Raw genomic sequence first — 16,775 nt, 5'->3', positions numbered from 1 at the left:
TGTTTAGTTTGTTCTTTGTTGTTTGCATGTGGGAATACTAATTGACAGTTCAGAACACTATTTTTGACAGTTCAGACATCAGATAGTTAGAGATCATAATCAAGATCAAGTGATCAAGAATGCAAATAGCTAGGAGTTGATTGTTTTCTAGTACCACTGTTCGTATTTTGTGTTGCAGCTTCCTGCTCTGGTTTGCTAAGTATTTCCCACTTCTGTTATTATTTGTAGGCCACCATGCAAGGTCTGCAGGGTCCTCAGCCTTGGAGGTTACTGCTTCTTTTGAAAGGACAGTGCATCTTATACCGAAGATATGGCAATGTGCTGGAGCCTTTTAAATATGCTGGCTATCCCATGTTACTTAATGCAGTTACTGTGGACAATGATGACAACAATTTTCTTTCTTCTGATAGAGCACGCCTGCTTGTTGCAGCATCAGAGCTCACTTGGCTGACGTATATGCTCCTCCAGCTATTTTCCATCTCCTTTCATTTCCTTCTCTAATGAACATGGATATAGATTTGACAGGCTTTACTTCTTTCTATTTCTGATATTTAGGTGTGCATCTTCTTCATTGAATGGTGGGGAGCTTGTAAGGGATGGAGGGATAAAACTCCTTGCAACTCTTCTTTCTCGTTGTATGTGTGTAGTTCAGCTGACTACTTCTGCAAGTGAACCATCTGCTGTTATTGTTACAAATGTGATGCACACCTTTTCTGTGTTGAGTCAGTTTGAGAGTGCCAGGGCTGAGATGCTTGAATTATCTGGACTAGTTGATGACATTGTGCACTGCACTGAACTTGAGCTTGTACCTGATGCTGTTGATGCTGCCCTCCAGACTATTGCACATGTTTCTGTGTCCTCTGAATTTCAGGATGCCTTATTGAGGACAGGTGTGCTTTGGTAAGTAGAGCTGTTTCTTGTTTTACTTTATTTTTACTCGGTTTTGTTTGTATAGATGTTACTATCACTCTATGCTTACTTTGGAAAAGCTCCATGATCACTTGCGTTAATCAGACAGGTAATCTCTTTCAGTGCCTTTGATTTGCATGTGATCATCCTATTTTAGTTGGACTAATAATTTCCAATGCATTACTAATTGGTATTCTTTGGCTGGACAATTAATCAGACTTCTGTTCTGAATGATTTGAATTGCAGAATTTTTCATTCTGATAATTTAATTCTGAGCTTGCCTTTTGTTAATAGGAGTGCAAGATTTGCTTCTGATCCCGTTTCTTGACATTCTGGTCAAACATTAATTTTGAGCTCTCTGTCACGGGTAATGTGAACGAATAGGCCTATACAGCTGCGACATAATGGTAGCAACCTATTGCTACACATTTTTTTAAAAAACAAAATTTCAAAGTTCATGAAATGAATAAATATTTAATCCTATAATCAAACTAAGATACACAATTAAATAACAAGTGGAAAATACATCAATTAAAGATATTATATCCATCATTTGTAGTAATCATTAGCATTAATCAATTTAAAATGGAAATAACTAGGTAGATAGTAATAAGTAACCTTGTTACCACCGGCAACTTAACCTTGTATATTATTCAACTGTACCTCCAACCAAAGTTATTACACCAGCTATTTTTCTTTCACAAGAATTGAAAGTCAGCTCTCCCTTTTTGCTAGTCGGTGGCAAACTTCCATCAAATTTCATCACTTGCTTTACCAGAACCTTCTTCAGGCATTTTAAACTGTAGGGGTCAAAACTCATTGTTGGGAAATATATGTAGCCAAAATTACTCCCGTATTTAGTCTAATAATGTTTTAACAATTTAGGTAGTAGGTACTAACTTATATCAGATTTTAGAATAGGAACTTAATTAATAAAGTATAATTATTATTTTTAAATTAAAAAATGTTTATTTTAATTTTTTTTTAAATTACATCAACAGCATATCTCTTTGTGATTTACTATGTTATTTACAGTTACCCATCCATTAAAATCGACTTATTTATGCATTAGGTATAACAACTAAGGTAAGCATTTAAATTAATATTAAGTTTTACATTTTCTGTTTAATTTGTGAAAATTAATTTCAGATTATTTTTTTACAAAAGAAATCATGATTATTTATTTAGTTATTTATTTTCTAAATCTAACTTGCCCAAGCTGAAACTTATACATAGCAAATATTATTGAATTCTACAACTTCCTTTGAAGTTATTCTCCAAGTACTTGTGTATTTCTGAAAATAGAGAGACATTAAGAAAAAGAAACCAACCCCTATCCATTGGGAGAAACTAGTACTTCATGTGATAAAATTCGTCAACAACATAGCATAAATCATCATTTTTCTTTTCCAAATAACCAAAACACCAACAACAAAGACAAATAACTGACTATTTGCAAAATATGGATGTAGATGTGTAGGTTAATTGCTCTTCTTCGAATAAACCTTCTCTTCTAAGTTTATTTGATAATACTCAGCTCAAAAAATTTGAGGATTTTTAGAGATGGAAAATTTGAGCCTTTGGAGAAGTGCAAACTGCAAGCTGTATAGAAACTAGACAAAATATGGATATAAAGTTCTCTGCACAACAGAAGAAAAAGCAGATTCTCTGCTTTATGATAACATCTGTTACCTTTCAAGTAATGGCCAATAGTGTCACTTACTAATAACAACTACAATGACAACTAAGCCTTAATTCCAAATTAGCTAGATTGGCTATGTCAATTATTACCAGTCCCAAAATTTTATAACTGTTTGTTATTGCCGGTATCTTTTTTGGTGGCAATACCCTTTAAACTTGAAAATAGCATAATGGTAGTAATTTAAAATGCATCTTAAACTAGCTAAATTTCTTTTCAGAAGCTTGCATATTGTAGTCCCAATTGTTTCGTTAAAATATCACGGTGTGGATAATTATACAGTTCCAATAAGCAATTGGATTATCACCATGCTGGTATATATTTGGTCATAGTTTGCAGCATGCATTGAAGATATGGTTTATGGTGAAATGTTATGCTGCTTGTTTTTATTCTTATATTAACTAGTTGTATTATTATATTTAAATTTGGTTCTTTTAGGTACCTTTTGCCATTATTGCTTCAGTATGACGCAACTGCTGAAGAATCTGACAAGACGGAGTCACATGGTGTTGGTTCTAGTGTTCAAATTGCCAAAAATATGCATGCTATTCGAGCATCTCAGGCCTTGTCAAGACTTAGCGGTTTGTGCATTGATGGGAGTTCAACACCTTATAATGCACCAGCTGCCGATGCACTTAGAGCTTTGCTAACTCCTAAACTTGCAAGTATGTTGAAAGACCAATTGCCAAAAGACTTGCTATCCAAATTAAACACAAATTTGGAGTCTCCAGAGGTAAATTCTGTCAATGTTTTGGCATAGAATTGCTCATGCTTATGAAATTTTATAGTCTATTCACTAATGTGCTTCTAGAAAACACTGTCAGATCAAAATGTCATTGCTCTTTTAGAGAGTGGTTTTTGACTTCATGCAATCATTGTATGTGGCAGTGGTAGTGCTTTATGACTTTTGAGGTACAAGTAGTTTAGAGCTTTAGGTAATGCTGTATGGTCCCTTGACGAGTTGATACATAGATTGTTTTAAGGAGGAAAATAAATCAAAGCACCTATTTAGTAGTTTTTGAGAATCAAAGATGCAGTCTATACCTAAGGATAGGTGGGGGGGGATAATAGAAGGAATTTTGAATGCTAGGGGTGACATTATTCTTCTATTGCATGCTTCTAATGTCTATAATATTCTTTCAAGATGACTATGGATTTAAATCTGGTGACTAATGAGGAGAACTTTAGGACATAATTGCACAAATTAAGGGTTGATCTCATGCCATATTTTAGGCTAAATTATAGGACATAATTGTAGAGATTTTATTCCTTGTAATTAGAGTTTTGTCAATGTTATTTGGTATAAGGATTCCTGATACTGTTCATAGAGTTAGGGTTTTTATAGGTCAAGCTTCTAGGTGACTCTATAGAAGGAGTTGACCGATATCGCCCATATCAGGAGAAGACCCATCGTATTTCCAGCCTATTTGTGACGACATGCCTTTGTTCCGGCCATGTGCGTGAGCTTATGCGCTACCAAGATTCGGCGTCCTTTTCCACGCGCTGGCGCATGGGTCATCCTCTGGTGCTCTTTTCCAACGATCCTCCATTCCAATGACCTCCCCTTCATGTTGTGCCTCTGACCAGCCTAGACCCATGCCCTTTCGCCTTCGTTTCTCCAATGAACAATAGTTTTTTCCCTTTTTTGATAGAAAAAAGGTAGTTTTTTCTTCTTAAAATGGCAGACAAAAAAGTGATTAACGTGGGTAATATAAGAGCTTCTGATAATGCTTTTACTTCGTCTCTTGATATTGCTCCATGAATTATTGATTGTGGCGCAAATAGATACATGAAAAGCTCCTCTAAAAACTTCTTTAATTATCTTTCATTTCTACAAAGGACACTGTTAGAATAGCCGATGGTTCTTCTACAAAGGACACTGTTAGAATAGCCGATGGTTCTTTCTCTTTTGTCTCTAGAACCAGTTCTATTGTTTATATTCCAAATATTAAGTTATTCTCTGTTCTTCATGTTTGTCATTTCCTTGTTAATCTTTTATCTGCTAGTGCTTTTACCAAAACTCTTGACTATAAAATTGAATTTTCTCTTGATTATTGTGTTATTCAGGACCTTGAAACTGGGAATTCACATAGAATTGACAATGGTAGACTATACAATGGTTTATATACGTTGCAAGGGAATTCGAGTTTTGGTTCATATTACTCTTTTTAGAGAAAATAAGAATGTCAACCAAGAAATCACATAGTAGCATAGACAGTCAGGACATCCATCTTTTTACATTTTAGAAAAACTTTATCTTGACTTATTTTCTAAGGCTCAGTTTGGCTCTTTATTTTGTGATGCTTGTAAGTATGCTAAGCATATAAGAAACTCTTATCCTTTGCGTAATAATAGGAGTACGATCCCTTTTATGACTATCTATTCTGATATTTGAGAGCCTACACAAACCGTTTCCCTATCTAGTAGTCACTGGTTTATTACTTTTATGATTGTTGCACTCGAATGACTTGGGTGTATTTGATAAAGATAAAAAGTAACGTGTTTTCTTGCTTTCAATCTTTTCACAAGATGATTCATACTCAATTTGATGCTAAGATAAAAGTTTTGTAAATTAATTTTGGCACATAGTGAAACAGCCGGGTCCAAACTGATCCAAATAACTTTTGGGCTTACTTTCTACTTGGCCCAAAATGGTTAACCCAAGTTATTTAGTAGTTTCGTACTAGCTATTATATAGAATTTAATTTTTTTCAAATCTACCGATGTGGGACAGAACAGCTGCCTGCGGAAGCCATAAGCATGCAACTGACTGTTACACTCGGTCCCGCTAAATTTGCGACGTCCTCGTCGCAACTGAATCGGTTGCAATTGCTAACCAGGACCGGACCCTTGGGTATTGTGGTTCACTAGTACCTCGGGCGGCTCCACCTCGTCTCTCATGGGTAGCCCTTTCCTCGCAGGCCCACTAGCTCCGCACAATTTGTCTAACCCAAAATGGCTCTGATACCAATTGAAACAGCCGGGCCCAAACTGACCCAAATAGCTTTTGGGCCCACTTTCCACTTGGCCCAAAATGGTTAACCCAAGTTATTTAGTAGTTTCGTGCTAGCTATTATATAGAATTTAATTTTTTTTCAAATCTACCGATGTGGGACGGAACAGCTACCTGCGGAAGCCGCAAACAGACAGCTGACCGTTACACATAGTCATTTTTCTGCTTATCTGGAGTCTAATGGGGTACTATATCAAACTAATTGTTCTTACACTAGTGCCTAAAATGGTGTTCTTGAAAAGAAAAATAGGCACATGTTGGAAGTAGTCATATCTCTCATTTTCACCTTCACCATGAATCTTCCAAAAACCTATTGGAGAGATGCAGTCTTAGCCGCAACTTATTTCATTAATAAAATGCTTATCAAAGCTCTTGCCTTTAGAAGTCCTTTAGAGGTGCTATAAGAAAAAAAATAATTATATTGTTCCACCAAAGGTGTTTAGGTGTATGTGTTTTGTTCAAGCTAGGACAACTAGGAAACTAGATCTTAGAGACCTTAAATGCATGTTTGTTGGGTACTCTCCCATATGTAAGAGTTACAAGTGTTGTCACCCTCCATCTAGAAAATACTTTATTTGTACAGATGTTCCGTTTAGAGATATTGAACCTTGCAATGAGAGAGAAGAGATGATTTCTAGTCCTATAACTCTAGAGCATTTTATTCAAAGGGAAACTACTGTAAGGGGAGACTATTGTTGATCACGGAGAGATAATTGGGCGTTTAGATAAACTGGATTTAAGGAGATACTCAAGAAGAGACAAAGCATGAGTTTGTTTTCCAGTTGACATATCTCACACTCTATAAAGGATAATGGAGAAAGACTAGATACCATGTTTTGAAATTTAGAGATGCTAGGATGAACCAAACCACTGTGAAGAAGATATGGATATGTAGCAGAAGAGAAAGTGACGGAAATTTTGGAATACTGAGGTGATACAATCCTTATGTCTCTCATCCTGTGCCAATCACCTTTTTGTATCCCGGTCCTGGATAACAATAGATTAGCTGTGAAGAAAAGTTGTGATGTTTATTTAATTTAGTAATTCAGATTTAGATTATATGGGCATGCGACATTTAGGAGGAAAAGAATGTAGTTAAAGGAATAAAAGGGAGACATATTGCCTCCCAACTCCTTTAATTAGTGGTTTTATCCATTGGTCAGGATAAGATTAGAGAGATTCAAAGGAGAAATCAATGTGGAGAGATGATATTTATTGAGATACTTTATATATATAGCCTAGATTTGTAGTGATTGTGTGTATAATTAGGGATATGATTGTGTGATATAATTGGAATATGATTTGGCTATAATTAGGGAATTAATTTATTCTTGTAAGTAGTATATATACCCCAATTGGCTTGAGGGGAATAATCAAGGATCTTTCTCTCAAAATCTCTCTCTTTCTTTTTTCATCATTGTTTCATTGTATCAGAGCCAAGCGTCTTGGCCTATCTGTGAGTGGCATATCTGCCACCTTCATTTGGAGGTTTTTCGGAAGTTAGTTAATCTCACCACCCAAGCCACCAGCCTCGCCGGTCTCCGATTGGCACCTCCCTAAAGCGCCGTCACCAGAGACGCCACCACGCGCCTCCATGAGCCTTCACGCGCCGCCATTTTGTTTCTGCATCCGGCGACCTTTTCACGCTGGTGACCCTTTCCCAGACTCGCCCGACGCTGGCGACTCCAGCCCACTAGGTCCAATCACTTGCCCAGCTCTCCTTCACCCATCCTTTGTGAACAATACCTTCGGGACTGTTGGTCACGTCTTGAAGCAGGTTCTTTTCTTCAAACTCTCTCTCTCAACATGTCTCAGAAGCATATAACCCTAAATACAGTTCACATAGCCCAATCAAATAGAGTAGACTCATGTTCCAAACCGAATTCAGTTACTCTAAATGAAGCAAAGTACAGAGAATATCTACAGTTCCGAGCTACTCAGCAACATTCTTCTCCAAACATTGTTCATTCTGGTAACTCTTTTGCTTATCTAACCAAGTCTTTACCCATCGGTTCATGGATCCTCGACTCTGGTATTTCTGATCATATCTCTGGTAATTCCAATCTTTTCTCTACTCTTGTTTCACCTTCTACACCATCTAAAGTCACATTAGCTAATGGTTCACAAACTCAAGTTAAAGGGATAGGTAACTTATATCTCCTTCCTTCTATCCCCTTGACTAATATTTTATTCACCCCTGAATGTCTATACAACCTAATCTCTGTTAGCAAATTGACTAAAGATCTTCACTGTTCAATCATTTTTACTGCTGAATCTGTGATTGTGCAGGACCGAAGTACTGGGAAGATGATCGGAGCAGGATATGAGTCACACAGATTAGACTATTTTTCCACGTCTAACCCTCCAAGTGCTTTTGTGTTTACCACCTCCGCTGAACTCATTCATAGTCGTTGGGGGCACCCAAGTCTGAACAAGTTACAAAAACTGGTTCCTAGTCCTTCATCCTTACCTTCTTTAGAATGTGAGTCTTGTCAACTTGGGAAGCAAACTCGAGCTTCTTTTTCCAAGCGGGTCAATAATAAGGCCATTTCTATGTTTGATATTGTTCATTCAGATATTTGGGGTCTAAGTCGGGTTAGTACAACTCTAGGATTTCAATATTTTGTTATCTTTATTGATGACTATTCTCATTGCACTTGGCTTTTTCTGATGAAGAATCATTCCGAGTTGTTCTCTATTTTTCAAAAATTTTATGTTGACATCCATAATCAATTTGGTGTTCACATTAAGGTATTGCGAAGTGATAATGCAAGAGAATATTTGTCTTCCTCATTCACTCATTTCTTATCTACTCAGGGTATTACTCACCAGACTTCTTGTTCTCATACCCCACAACAAAACAGGATTGCCGAGCGAAAAAATCGGCATTTGATTGAAATAGCCCGCACCTTACTTCTACATCACAATGTTCTATTGCATTTTTGGGGGGAAGCTGTCCTTATTGCCTGTTACTTCATTAACCGAATGCCTTTATCTATTTTGCAGCATCAAAGTTCTTATTCTGTTCTATTTCCTAACCAGAATTCCACTCAGTTGGCTTTGTGTGTTTTCGGATGTATATGCTTTGTTCATTATCATACTCTTGGCAAAGACAAACTCCAGCCCAAATCGGTTAAATGTGTCTTTCTCGGATATTCACGGCTTCAAAAAGGTTACAAATACTATGACCCTACTACTAATAGATATTTTGTGTCTGCAGATGTCACCTTTTTTGAAACCTCTCCTTGCTTTTCTTCGAGTCCGGCACATAAAACCTTTGTTCCTAGAGCTTTGCCTATACCTCCGACTCTTATCTCTCCTTTGCCTCAAGTGTGTCAATCTCCCACCTCTATGCCACCTCTTCAAGTCTACACACATCAGCCTTACCCATCTGCTAATAACAATGATCTCAAAGAAAATATGTCCTTGGTTTGTTGGCAGAAATAGAAAAATTGGGTGTTAAGCCTTGTAGTGCTCCAATGACCCCTAACCTTCAACTTACCACAGAAGACAGTGAGCCATTTGTAGGTCCTGAAATGTATAGAAAATTAGTTGGCAAGCTGAATTATTTGACGGTGACTAGTCCTAATATTGCATATTCAATGAGTGTGGTAAGTCAGTTTATGTCCTCTCCTACTATTGCTTAGTGGGATGCTCTGGGACAGATTCTTTGCCTACTTAAAAGTGGCCCCAAGACGAGGCCTCTTCTATGGTAACCATGGGCACTCAAATATTGAATGATTTTCTGATACTGATTGGGCAAACTCGAAGGTTGCTAGGAAGTCAACTACTGGATATTGTGTTTTTGTGGGAGGTAACCTGGTCTCATGGAAAAGTAAGAAGCAAAATGTGGTCTCTCGTTCTAGTGCTGAATCTGAATATCGAGCTATGGCACAAGCCATATGTGAAGTTTTGTGGGCGCGTCAACTATTGGAAGAGGTTGGATTCATAAATTCGCTGCCTGTTAAGTTGTGGTGTGATAATCAAGCACCTATCCACAATGCCTCTAATCCAGTATTTCATGAGAGGACTAAACACATTGGCTATCACTTTGTTCATGAGAAGGTCCAACAAAAGATAATCTCAACAGGATATATCCGAACTGGAGAATAACTAGGAGATAACTTCACTAAGGCTCTAAATGGGACTCGAGTTGATTATATATGTAACAAGTTGGGCATGATTAACATCTATGCTCTAACTTGAGGGGGGAGTGTTATAGGTTATAGGAAGTAAATATTGATAGATATGCTAGTTGTTTAATCTTAGGGATTGCATAATTATAGGCTTAATTTCCTTTCTTTTCTAGATACAGTCTCTCATGTATAAATATGTTGTAATCTCTATTGTAATCGATAATAAAAGATTACCTTTCTACCGTCACTATGTTTTTTAGGTCACCCTTGTAGGGTGATGCAGAACCTAGGATTAACCTGTGACCAAGAACCTCGTCACATAACTTTGACAAAGGACGAGACAAAGATATCTTCCAAAAGTTACTTTACTACACCCCTAACCAACTCATACGATTAGAAAAATTAGATAATGAAGCAATAATTTCAGTTAGAAAATGCCACAAGAAATTCTTGATAAGTTAACTAAGTACCTTGTCACATAACTTTGACAAAGGACGAGATAAAAGATATCTTCCAGAAGTTGCTCTACTACACTCCTAACCAACTCATACAATTAGAAAAATTAGATAATGAAGCGATAATTTCAGTTAGAAAACGCCACAAGAAATTTTTGATAAGTTAACTAAGTAAAGGTGATAAAATCCAACTTAGAAATGCCACTAGAAAATTATTGATAAGTGTTATAGGAAGTAAATATGGTGATATAGAAAATAAATATGGACAGATTTATTAGCAGCTTGATCTTAGAAATTGCTTGATTTTAGGCTTGATAAGGGGATTCCCTTCCTTTCCTATATAGGTCTTTTATGTATAAATATATTATAATCTCCATTATAATATACACAAAAAATATTACTTCCCTACATAGTATCAACACCTATAGACAAAGATTTGAATTTTTTTCTTTTTGTTCTATTTGGAGACTTCGGGCTTTATTTGTTCTGTTCTCCTAAGTCACCCCTATAAAGTGACTTTTGTCTCTCACTGCCTACCCAAGAAGGATGATGGAGAGATGACGATCTTCTGACTGGCGAGTGAGCTTCACGCACCGTAACTAGTTTCTGACACCGTCCCACTCGCTGGCGCGTGGAGGTGCGTCGCCCGTCTGCCTGTGCCTTCCAAACCTGTATTTAATGATTGTTACATTACGTAATGTCTGTTGTTTAAAACCACTGACTGATTGTTACTAGTGAAGAAACCAAATATGCTCTTGAATCTATTGTATTTTAGATATTCTTCTTTTACTTGATCAATCAGTATTTAATGATTGTTACATTACGTAATGTCTGTTGTTTAAAACCACTGACTGATTGTTACTAGTGAAGAAACCAAATATGCTCTTGAATCTATTGTATTTTAGATATTCTTCTTTTACTTGATCAATCAGTAACAGTTCCTTCACTATTAGTGACTGCATTGCATGGCCGGTTTTGTTATAGCTGGAAGAGTGAATATTTTTATTGAAATTTTCTAAAAAATTATTTGACTTATTAATGCTTGTGGATGTAGATCATTTGGAACTCTTCAACTCGAGCAGAATTATTGAAATTTGTTGATGAGCAACGTGCAAGTATTGGGCCTAATGGTTCATACAGCTTGAAAGATTCACAAGTCTTTTCATATGAAGCACTATCGAAAGAAATTTTTGTGGGCAATGTTTACTTGAGGGTCTACAATGATCAGCCAGAGTTTGAGATTAGTGAACCTGAAGCTTTTTGTGTTGCTCTAATTGATTTCATATCATTTCTAGTTCGCAACCAATTTCCTGTAGTTTCTGATGCTCAAAGTAAACTTAGTTCCAGCGGTTCCTCACTTGAGACATCAGAGACCCAGAATAATACCACTGATGTATCTATAAATGGACTTGATCTTGATGATTCATCAGCAGTCTCAGATGGAAAGTCAACAGACGAAGAAGAGATGAAACTGGTCAAAAACCTTAAATTGGGATTGACTGCACTCAAGGTACATTACTTCTTTTTGTTTATCAGATTATGATGACCTATGCATCTGATACTTCTTTTTTTAATTGACAGAACCTACTGACAAGTAATCCAAATTTGGCATCCATATTTTCTTCCAAAGAGAAACTACTGCCTCTCTTCGAATGTTTTTCTATGCCCATTTCATCAGATGGCAACATTCTTCACCTTTGCCTTGATGTTCTTTCTCTCTTGACTGCATATGCTCGTTGCTTGGAAGCTATGGTTGCAGATGGATCGAGTCTCCTCCTTTTACTACAAATGCTTCACTCTGCTCCAAGTTGTCGTGAAGGGGCTCTTCATGTTCTCTATACTTTGGCAAGCACTCCAGAACTTGCTTGGGCAGCTGCCAAGCATGGGGGAGTTGTGTACATTCTTGAACTTCTCTTGCCTTTGCAAAGTAATAGTTTTATAATTCGTCTTTTCTGTTTGATTATATCAAGATAGAATCTCATCAATTATATGAATGGTAATGTGCAGAAGATATTCCCTTACAGCAGAGAGCTGCAGCTGCCTCATTATTGGGGAAGCTTGTCGGTCAGCCAATGCACGGACCCAGAGTTGCTATTACACTGGCGAGGTTCCTTCCAGATGGTCTTGTATCGATTATTAGGGATGGCCCTGGTGAGGCTGTTGTATCCGTGATTGAACAGACAACAGAGACACCAGAGCTTGTATGGACCCCTGCAATGGCTGCATCTTTGTCAGATCAAATTGCTACAATGGCGTCAGACTTGTACCATGAACAGATGAAAGGCCGTATTGTTGACTGGGATGTTCCTGAGCAGGCATCTGGACAACAGGAAATGCGAGATGAGCCACAGGTAGATTTAGTATATGCTGCTGCCAGATTATAATGTCTTCACATGCTAGTATTCTGGAATAAAAAAATTGATGGTTATACAGGTTGGTGGAATCTATGTTAGACTGTTCCTCAAGGATCCTAAATTTCCTCTCAGAAATCCAAAGAGATTCTTGGAAGGGCTACTGGATCAATATTTGTCCTCCATTGCTGCCACACATTATGACACACAACCTATGGACCCTGAGCTTCCTTTACTTCTTTCTGCTGCTTTGGTTTCATTATTGCGAGTGCACCCTGCACTTGCAGATCATGTTGGGTATCTTGGCTATGTGCCTAAACTTGTAGCTGCTGTAGCATATGAGGGAAGGAGAGAAACAATGTCATCAGAGGAGGTAAAAAATGGCAACTATGCAGAAAAAACATATGCATCTGATGATAGCTCTACATCACCTGCACAAATTCCAAAGGAACGTGGGCGCCTTAGTTGTTTGCGTGTCCTACATCAACTTGCTGCGAGTACAATATGTGCTGAGGCCATGGCTGCAACTAGTGCAGGAACACTTCAGGTGTGTTTTCGTGGTGCTTCATCTCCTGAAATTTATTATCAGATGGAGATACTAAGGTCTGTTAACTAAGGAAAAACTCAAACTTTCCTAATCCTCTCTCCAGGGAGGGGGCTGTCATGGTTCAACACATGAATACTGTTTGATACAAGATCGATTCTCATAGTTTACGCTATTTCTGCTAATTTATCCTTTATTATTGTTTCCATTTTGTGTGTGCATATGTATATATATAAGGTTTAATTTAATGATGGTAAGAAATCTTATATTTTAGGAAATTGGTAATAGCATTTGGTAATGTCTGATTATTATTATTCCAAATTCTTATATCTGGTTTCATTTTGATAATGTCATTTTTATTATTCCAAATTCTGTGCCCCATCTGCGTGTTTGCAAGTGTGTGTGTGTTGGAGAGAGAGAGAGAGAGAGAGAGAGTGAGTGAATAACTATGCATCTCTTTCCTTGACCTCACATTGTTAGTAATGATTTAAATATTATCACTTTTCTTTTTGTATATATGCATCTAATATCCCATGGCTTGTTCCACTTTGTTTGTTTTCAGGTGGTTCCGCTTCTAATGAGAGCTATAGGATGGCAAGGTGGAAGCATACTAGCTCTTGAGACACTAAAACGTGTTGTTGTTGCTGGAAATCGTGCACGGGATGCACTAGTTGCACAAGGACTTAAGTAAGTTTTGCCCCTCTTGGAGCTATTTACTTATCAGAATGCTGTGTGTTGCAAATGGGCTTTTATCCACTCTTTGATCTGCACTTTGCTGGTGCATAAGTTCACCTGAAACCTGGTTCCTTGTAAAATTGTGCATAGCATAAATGAAGTATATTCTGATGATTTATATAGGTGTAAGATTTAAACAAAATCGTTTTTTTTTTTCTTTCTGTTCCTTTTTATGAAATGAGAATTCTTCTATTAACAAACTTTTGCAAGCAGAAAACGTGTTCATAAATGGCATGCTGGAGAATTCAAAGGGCAGATGACAAACGTATATAAATAAATCTTGAGAAGCCCCATTATTAATTAGTGAAGGTGGCTAGCATTAGAACACCCGGACTTTTCAAAAGTTTGAGAAAAAGTTGTTAACATTTGAAATAGTTTTGTTGTCTGCAGAAAAATTTTGCATTTGCATTTTCCAAAAAAAAAAAAAAGAAAGAAAAGAAAAGAAAGAAAGAGGATCTTGTTAGTTTGGTCCCTGGAAATGGTGATCTTGCAAATAATTGCTAAGATGGCTTCTGTTTGCCAGTGTTAAATTTTGTGGAGTGCATGGCCCATATTATGCAAGTAGAAAATTTATTATTAATATTGAAGGAACTTTGCTTGAATGACAGAGTTGGCCTTGTGGAAGTACTTCTTGGCATTCTTGACTGGAGGGCAGGGGGAAGGAGTGGCCTTTGCTCTCAGATGAAGTGGAATGAATCTGAAGCATCTATTGGCAGAGTGCTTGCAATTGAGGTCAGAATTTTTAATTTCTTTTTTTTTTTTTTTTTGGGTATGCCAGTTGGACTTTGTGGTTATTCTGTTTGTTTTCAGTCATCAGCTTCTTGATAAATTTTATAGGTCATGATTCTGTTCGAATTTATTGAACATCATCCTATTCTTGCAGGTCTATTTTGAACATCATCCTATTCTTGTAGGTCTATTTAAATTTAATATATATTTTTTGATTGATATATATTTATAAATGCACTTTTAGATGCACGAGTGTGTTTTCTCAATGAGGAAAAATTAATTATTATTTTTTCTTTGGCTACAACAAATTGCTGGTATATTAATGATGAAAAATCATCTCTGGAAGTTAAACCTTTTTTATTTTATCTTTTCTATGTGCTCGAGAAATTTTTGCTGCGTGGAAGTTTTATGCAGCTTTTGTGGGGGACATACTCTGTACAAAATCATTCAAATACATAATCATATGGGCAAAATTGCTGTTAGGTGTTTTGCAATATGATCGAGGATGGTTTCCTTCTTTGTTCGTCTTCTATTAATTTCCAAATTTCTTTATGTCGTATGCATAAAACAAATGGACAATGGTTTGTCCTTTTCATGATTTGAAGGTTATTTCATGCTTTTCTTTTCTTTTCTTTTCTTTTCTATATTTCTTTTTTCTTTTGTTTTGAGTCACAAATTACTTGACATTACAGGTTTTGCATGCATTTGCAACAGAAGGCGCGCATTGTAATAAAGTGAGTGAGATATTGAATGCCTCCGATGTAAGTGACAATATGTTCTTTCTTTCAACTATCATTTTTTTGATGTTGCTGTTCTTGGCCTGAATTAATACTCTTCGTATCTATGCTTACAATCATTAAGTTATTATCATATGCGACTAGGCCAAATACATGGTAACATATTAAACACTTTGAACTTACAGAAATTATAACAATTAAAATACAAATTAACTATATTATTAATTATGTGTATGAAAAAAAAAAAAAAAAGTCTCACGTGTTTTTTACTATAATAAATTTTACCAATTACGCTCTAAATTTTTATAAAATAATAAAATTATCTTTATTTAACTTTATTAGTTTATGAATAAAATTAGAGCACAATCAATAAAATTTTGAGTGTGGTCAGGATATATGTGTAATTAATTTTTATTTTTCATCGATAATACGATTAGTTTGTGTTTAATTGTTATTATTTTATAAATTGTCACGCTTTTAGTTTAGGAGTTGAGTTAGGTTAATCTCAAGTAATATAACGGTGTAAATATACATTAATCTTGTGGGACTGCACAACATTGATGGTCAACTTCACAATTTAGTAATCGTTGCGGTGAATTACACTAAATTTCGTGATGCATGTTCTACTTACGCTATTTTCTATTTGTGATCTGGTATTGATATGTATCAGAGTTCAGACGGACTAATAAAATGAGGAAACATTGTTTGTTATGGCCATTTGCAGGTCTGGAGTGCTTATAAAGACCAGAGACACGATCTCTTCCTTCCTTGGAGCGTCCAATCTGCTGCTGCAGGAGTTGCCGATCTAATTGAGAATTCTTCGCCTACACTGACATATGCTCTCACTGCTCCGCCGCCACAAGCACCAGCACCTACAACATTAGACTCAAATGGGAAGGAGTCATTGATTCAGTAGTTTCTGAAAGCATTATATGCCCATTTCATATGTATAGTCGCATAATGTACAGCTTTTTAACCCTTTTACCTTTCTTTTCTCTTTTATTTATTTATTTATTTATTTATATTTTTTGCTAATTCACTTGCATGCACATTTGGGGCTTGAGTTAGAAGTGTCAGTCCTTCAAATTTTCCTTTCGACGGAAAAGAAATGGCTATGCTCTGAAAAGGATTGAAGACAAACCCCCATTGCTTATTAGTTTTTATTAGCTAACTACCAGTTTTGACATATACTCCTCAAAATTAAATTCTCAAAATGGGGGCAAAGCAAAGCTAATGGGGTGGATGCTAATTCTTTCAACCTCTTAATTCATTTGCTTGATTAGAAATACTGACAATAACTCTTTTCTTCAATTTTCCACATGTTTTTATGGCACCGAAATTTTAGCTATATAATTTACACTACCGCATCTTTGAATTATCTTCTTAGCATCAAACCATTCCATAACTAGAAATTTCGGCACTTTTCCATTCTATGATTTGCACTTACATCATGCCTCTAAAATCTTT

At 36.4% G+C, this 16,775-nt stretch overlaps 1 protein-coding gene across 4 annotated transcripts in view; it reads left to right on the top strand.

Moving 5' to 3' along the window:
* The window catches only part of LOC110603898 (dnaJ homolog subfamily C GRV2), a 35,412-nt gene extending 18,920 nt beyond the window's left edge, over positions 1-16,492 (top strand). For all 4 annotated transcript variants that reach the window (XM_021741891.2, XM_021741893.2, XM_021741894.2 and 1 more), the window contains 11 exons: positions 229-452; positions 556-900; positions 3,047-3,341; positions 11,267-11,722; positions 11,794-12,139; positions 12,220-12,563; positions 12,646-13,110; positions 13,670-13,794; positions 14,451-14,574; positions 15,264-15,332; positions 16,033-16,492. In XM_021741891.2, coding sequence (XP_021597583.1) covers positions 229-452; positions 556-900; positions 3,047-3,341; positions 11,267-11,722; positions 11,794-12,139; positions 12,220-12,563; positions 12,646-13,110; positions 13,670-13,794; positions 14,451-14,574; positions 15,264-15,332; positions 16,033-16,224 — 2,985 coding nt within the window. In that variant the 3' untranslated portion in view covers positions 16,225-16,492. The remainder of the gene's footprint in view (positions 1-228; positions 453-555; positions 901-3,046; positions 3,342-11,266; positions 11,723-11,793; positions 12,140-12,219; positions 12,564-12,645; positions 13,111-13,669; positions 13,795-14,450; positions 14,575-15,263; positions 15,333-16,032) is intronic.
* Positions 16,493-16,775: the final 283 nt, after the last annotated feature.

The sequence above is a fragment of the Manihot esculenta genome, chromosome 16 (assembly GCF_001659605.2).
Source record: "Manihot esculenta cultivar AM560-2 chromosome 16, M.esculenta_v8, whole genome shotgun sequence".
In the NCBI taxonomy this organism is placed as follows: Eukaryota; Viridiplantae; Streptophyta; class Magnoliopsida; order Malpighiales; family Euphorbiaceae; genus Manihot; species Manihot esculenta.
This window is presented reverse-complemented; position numbering and strand designations above follow the sequence as displayed.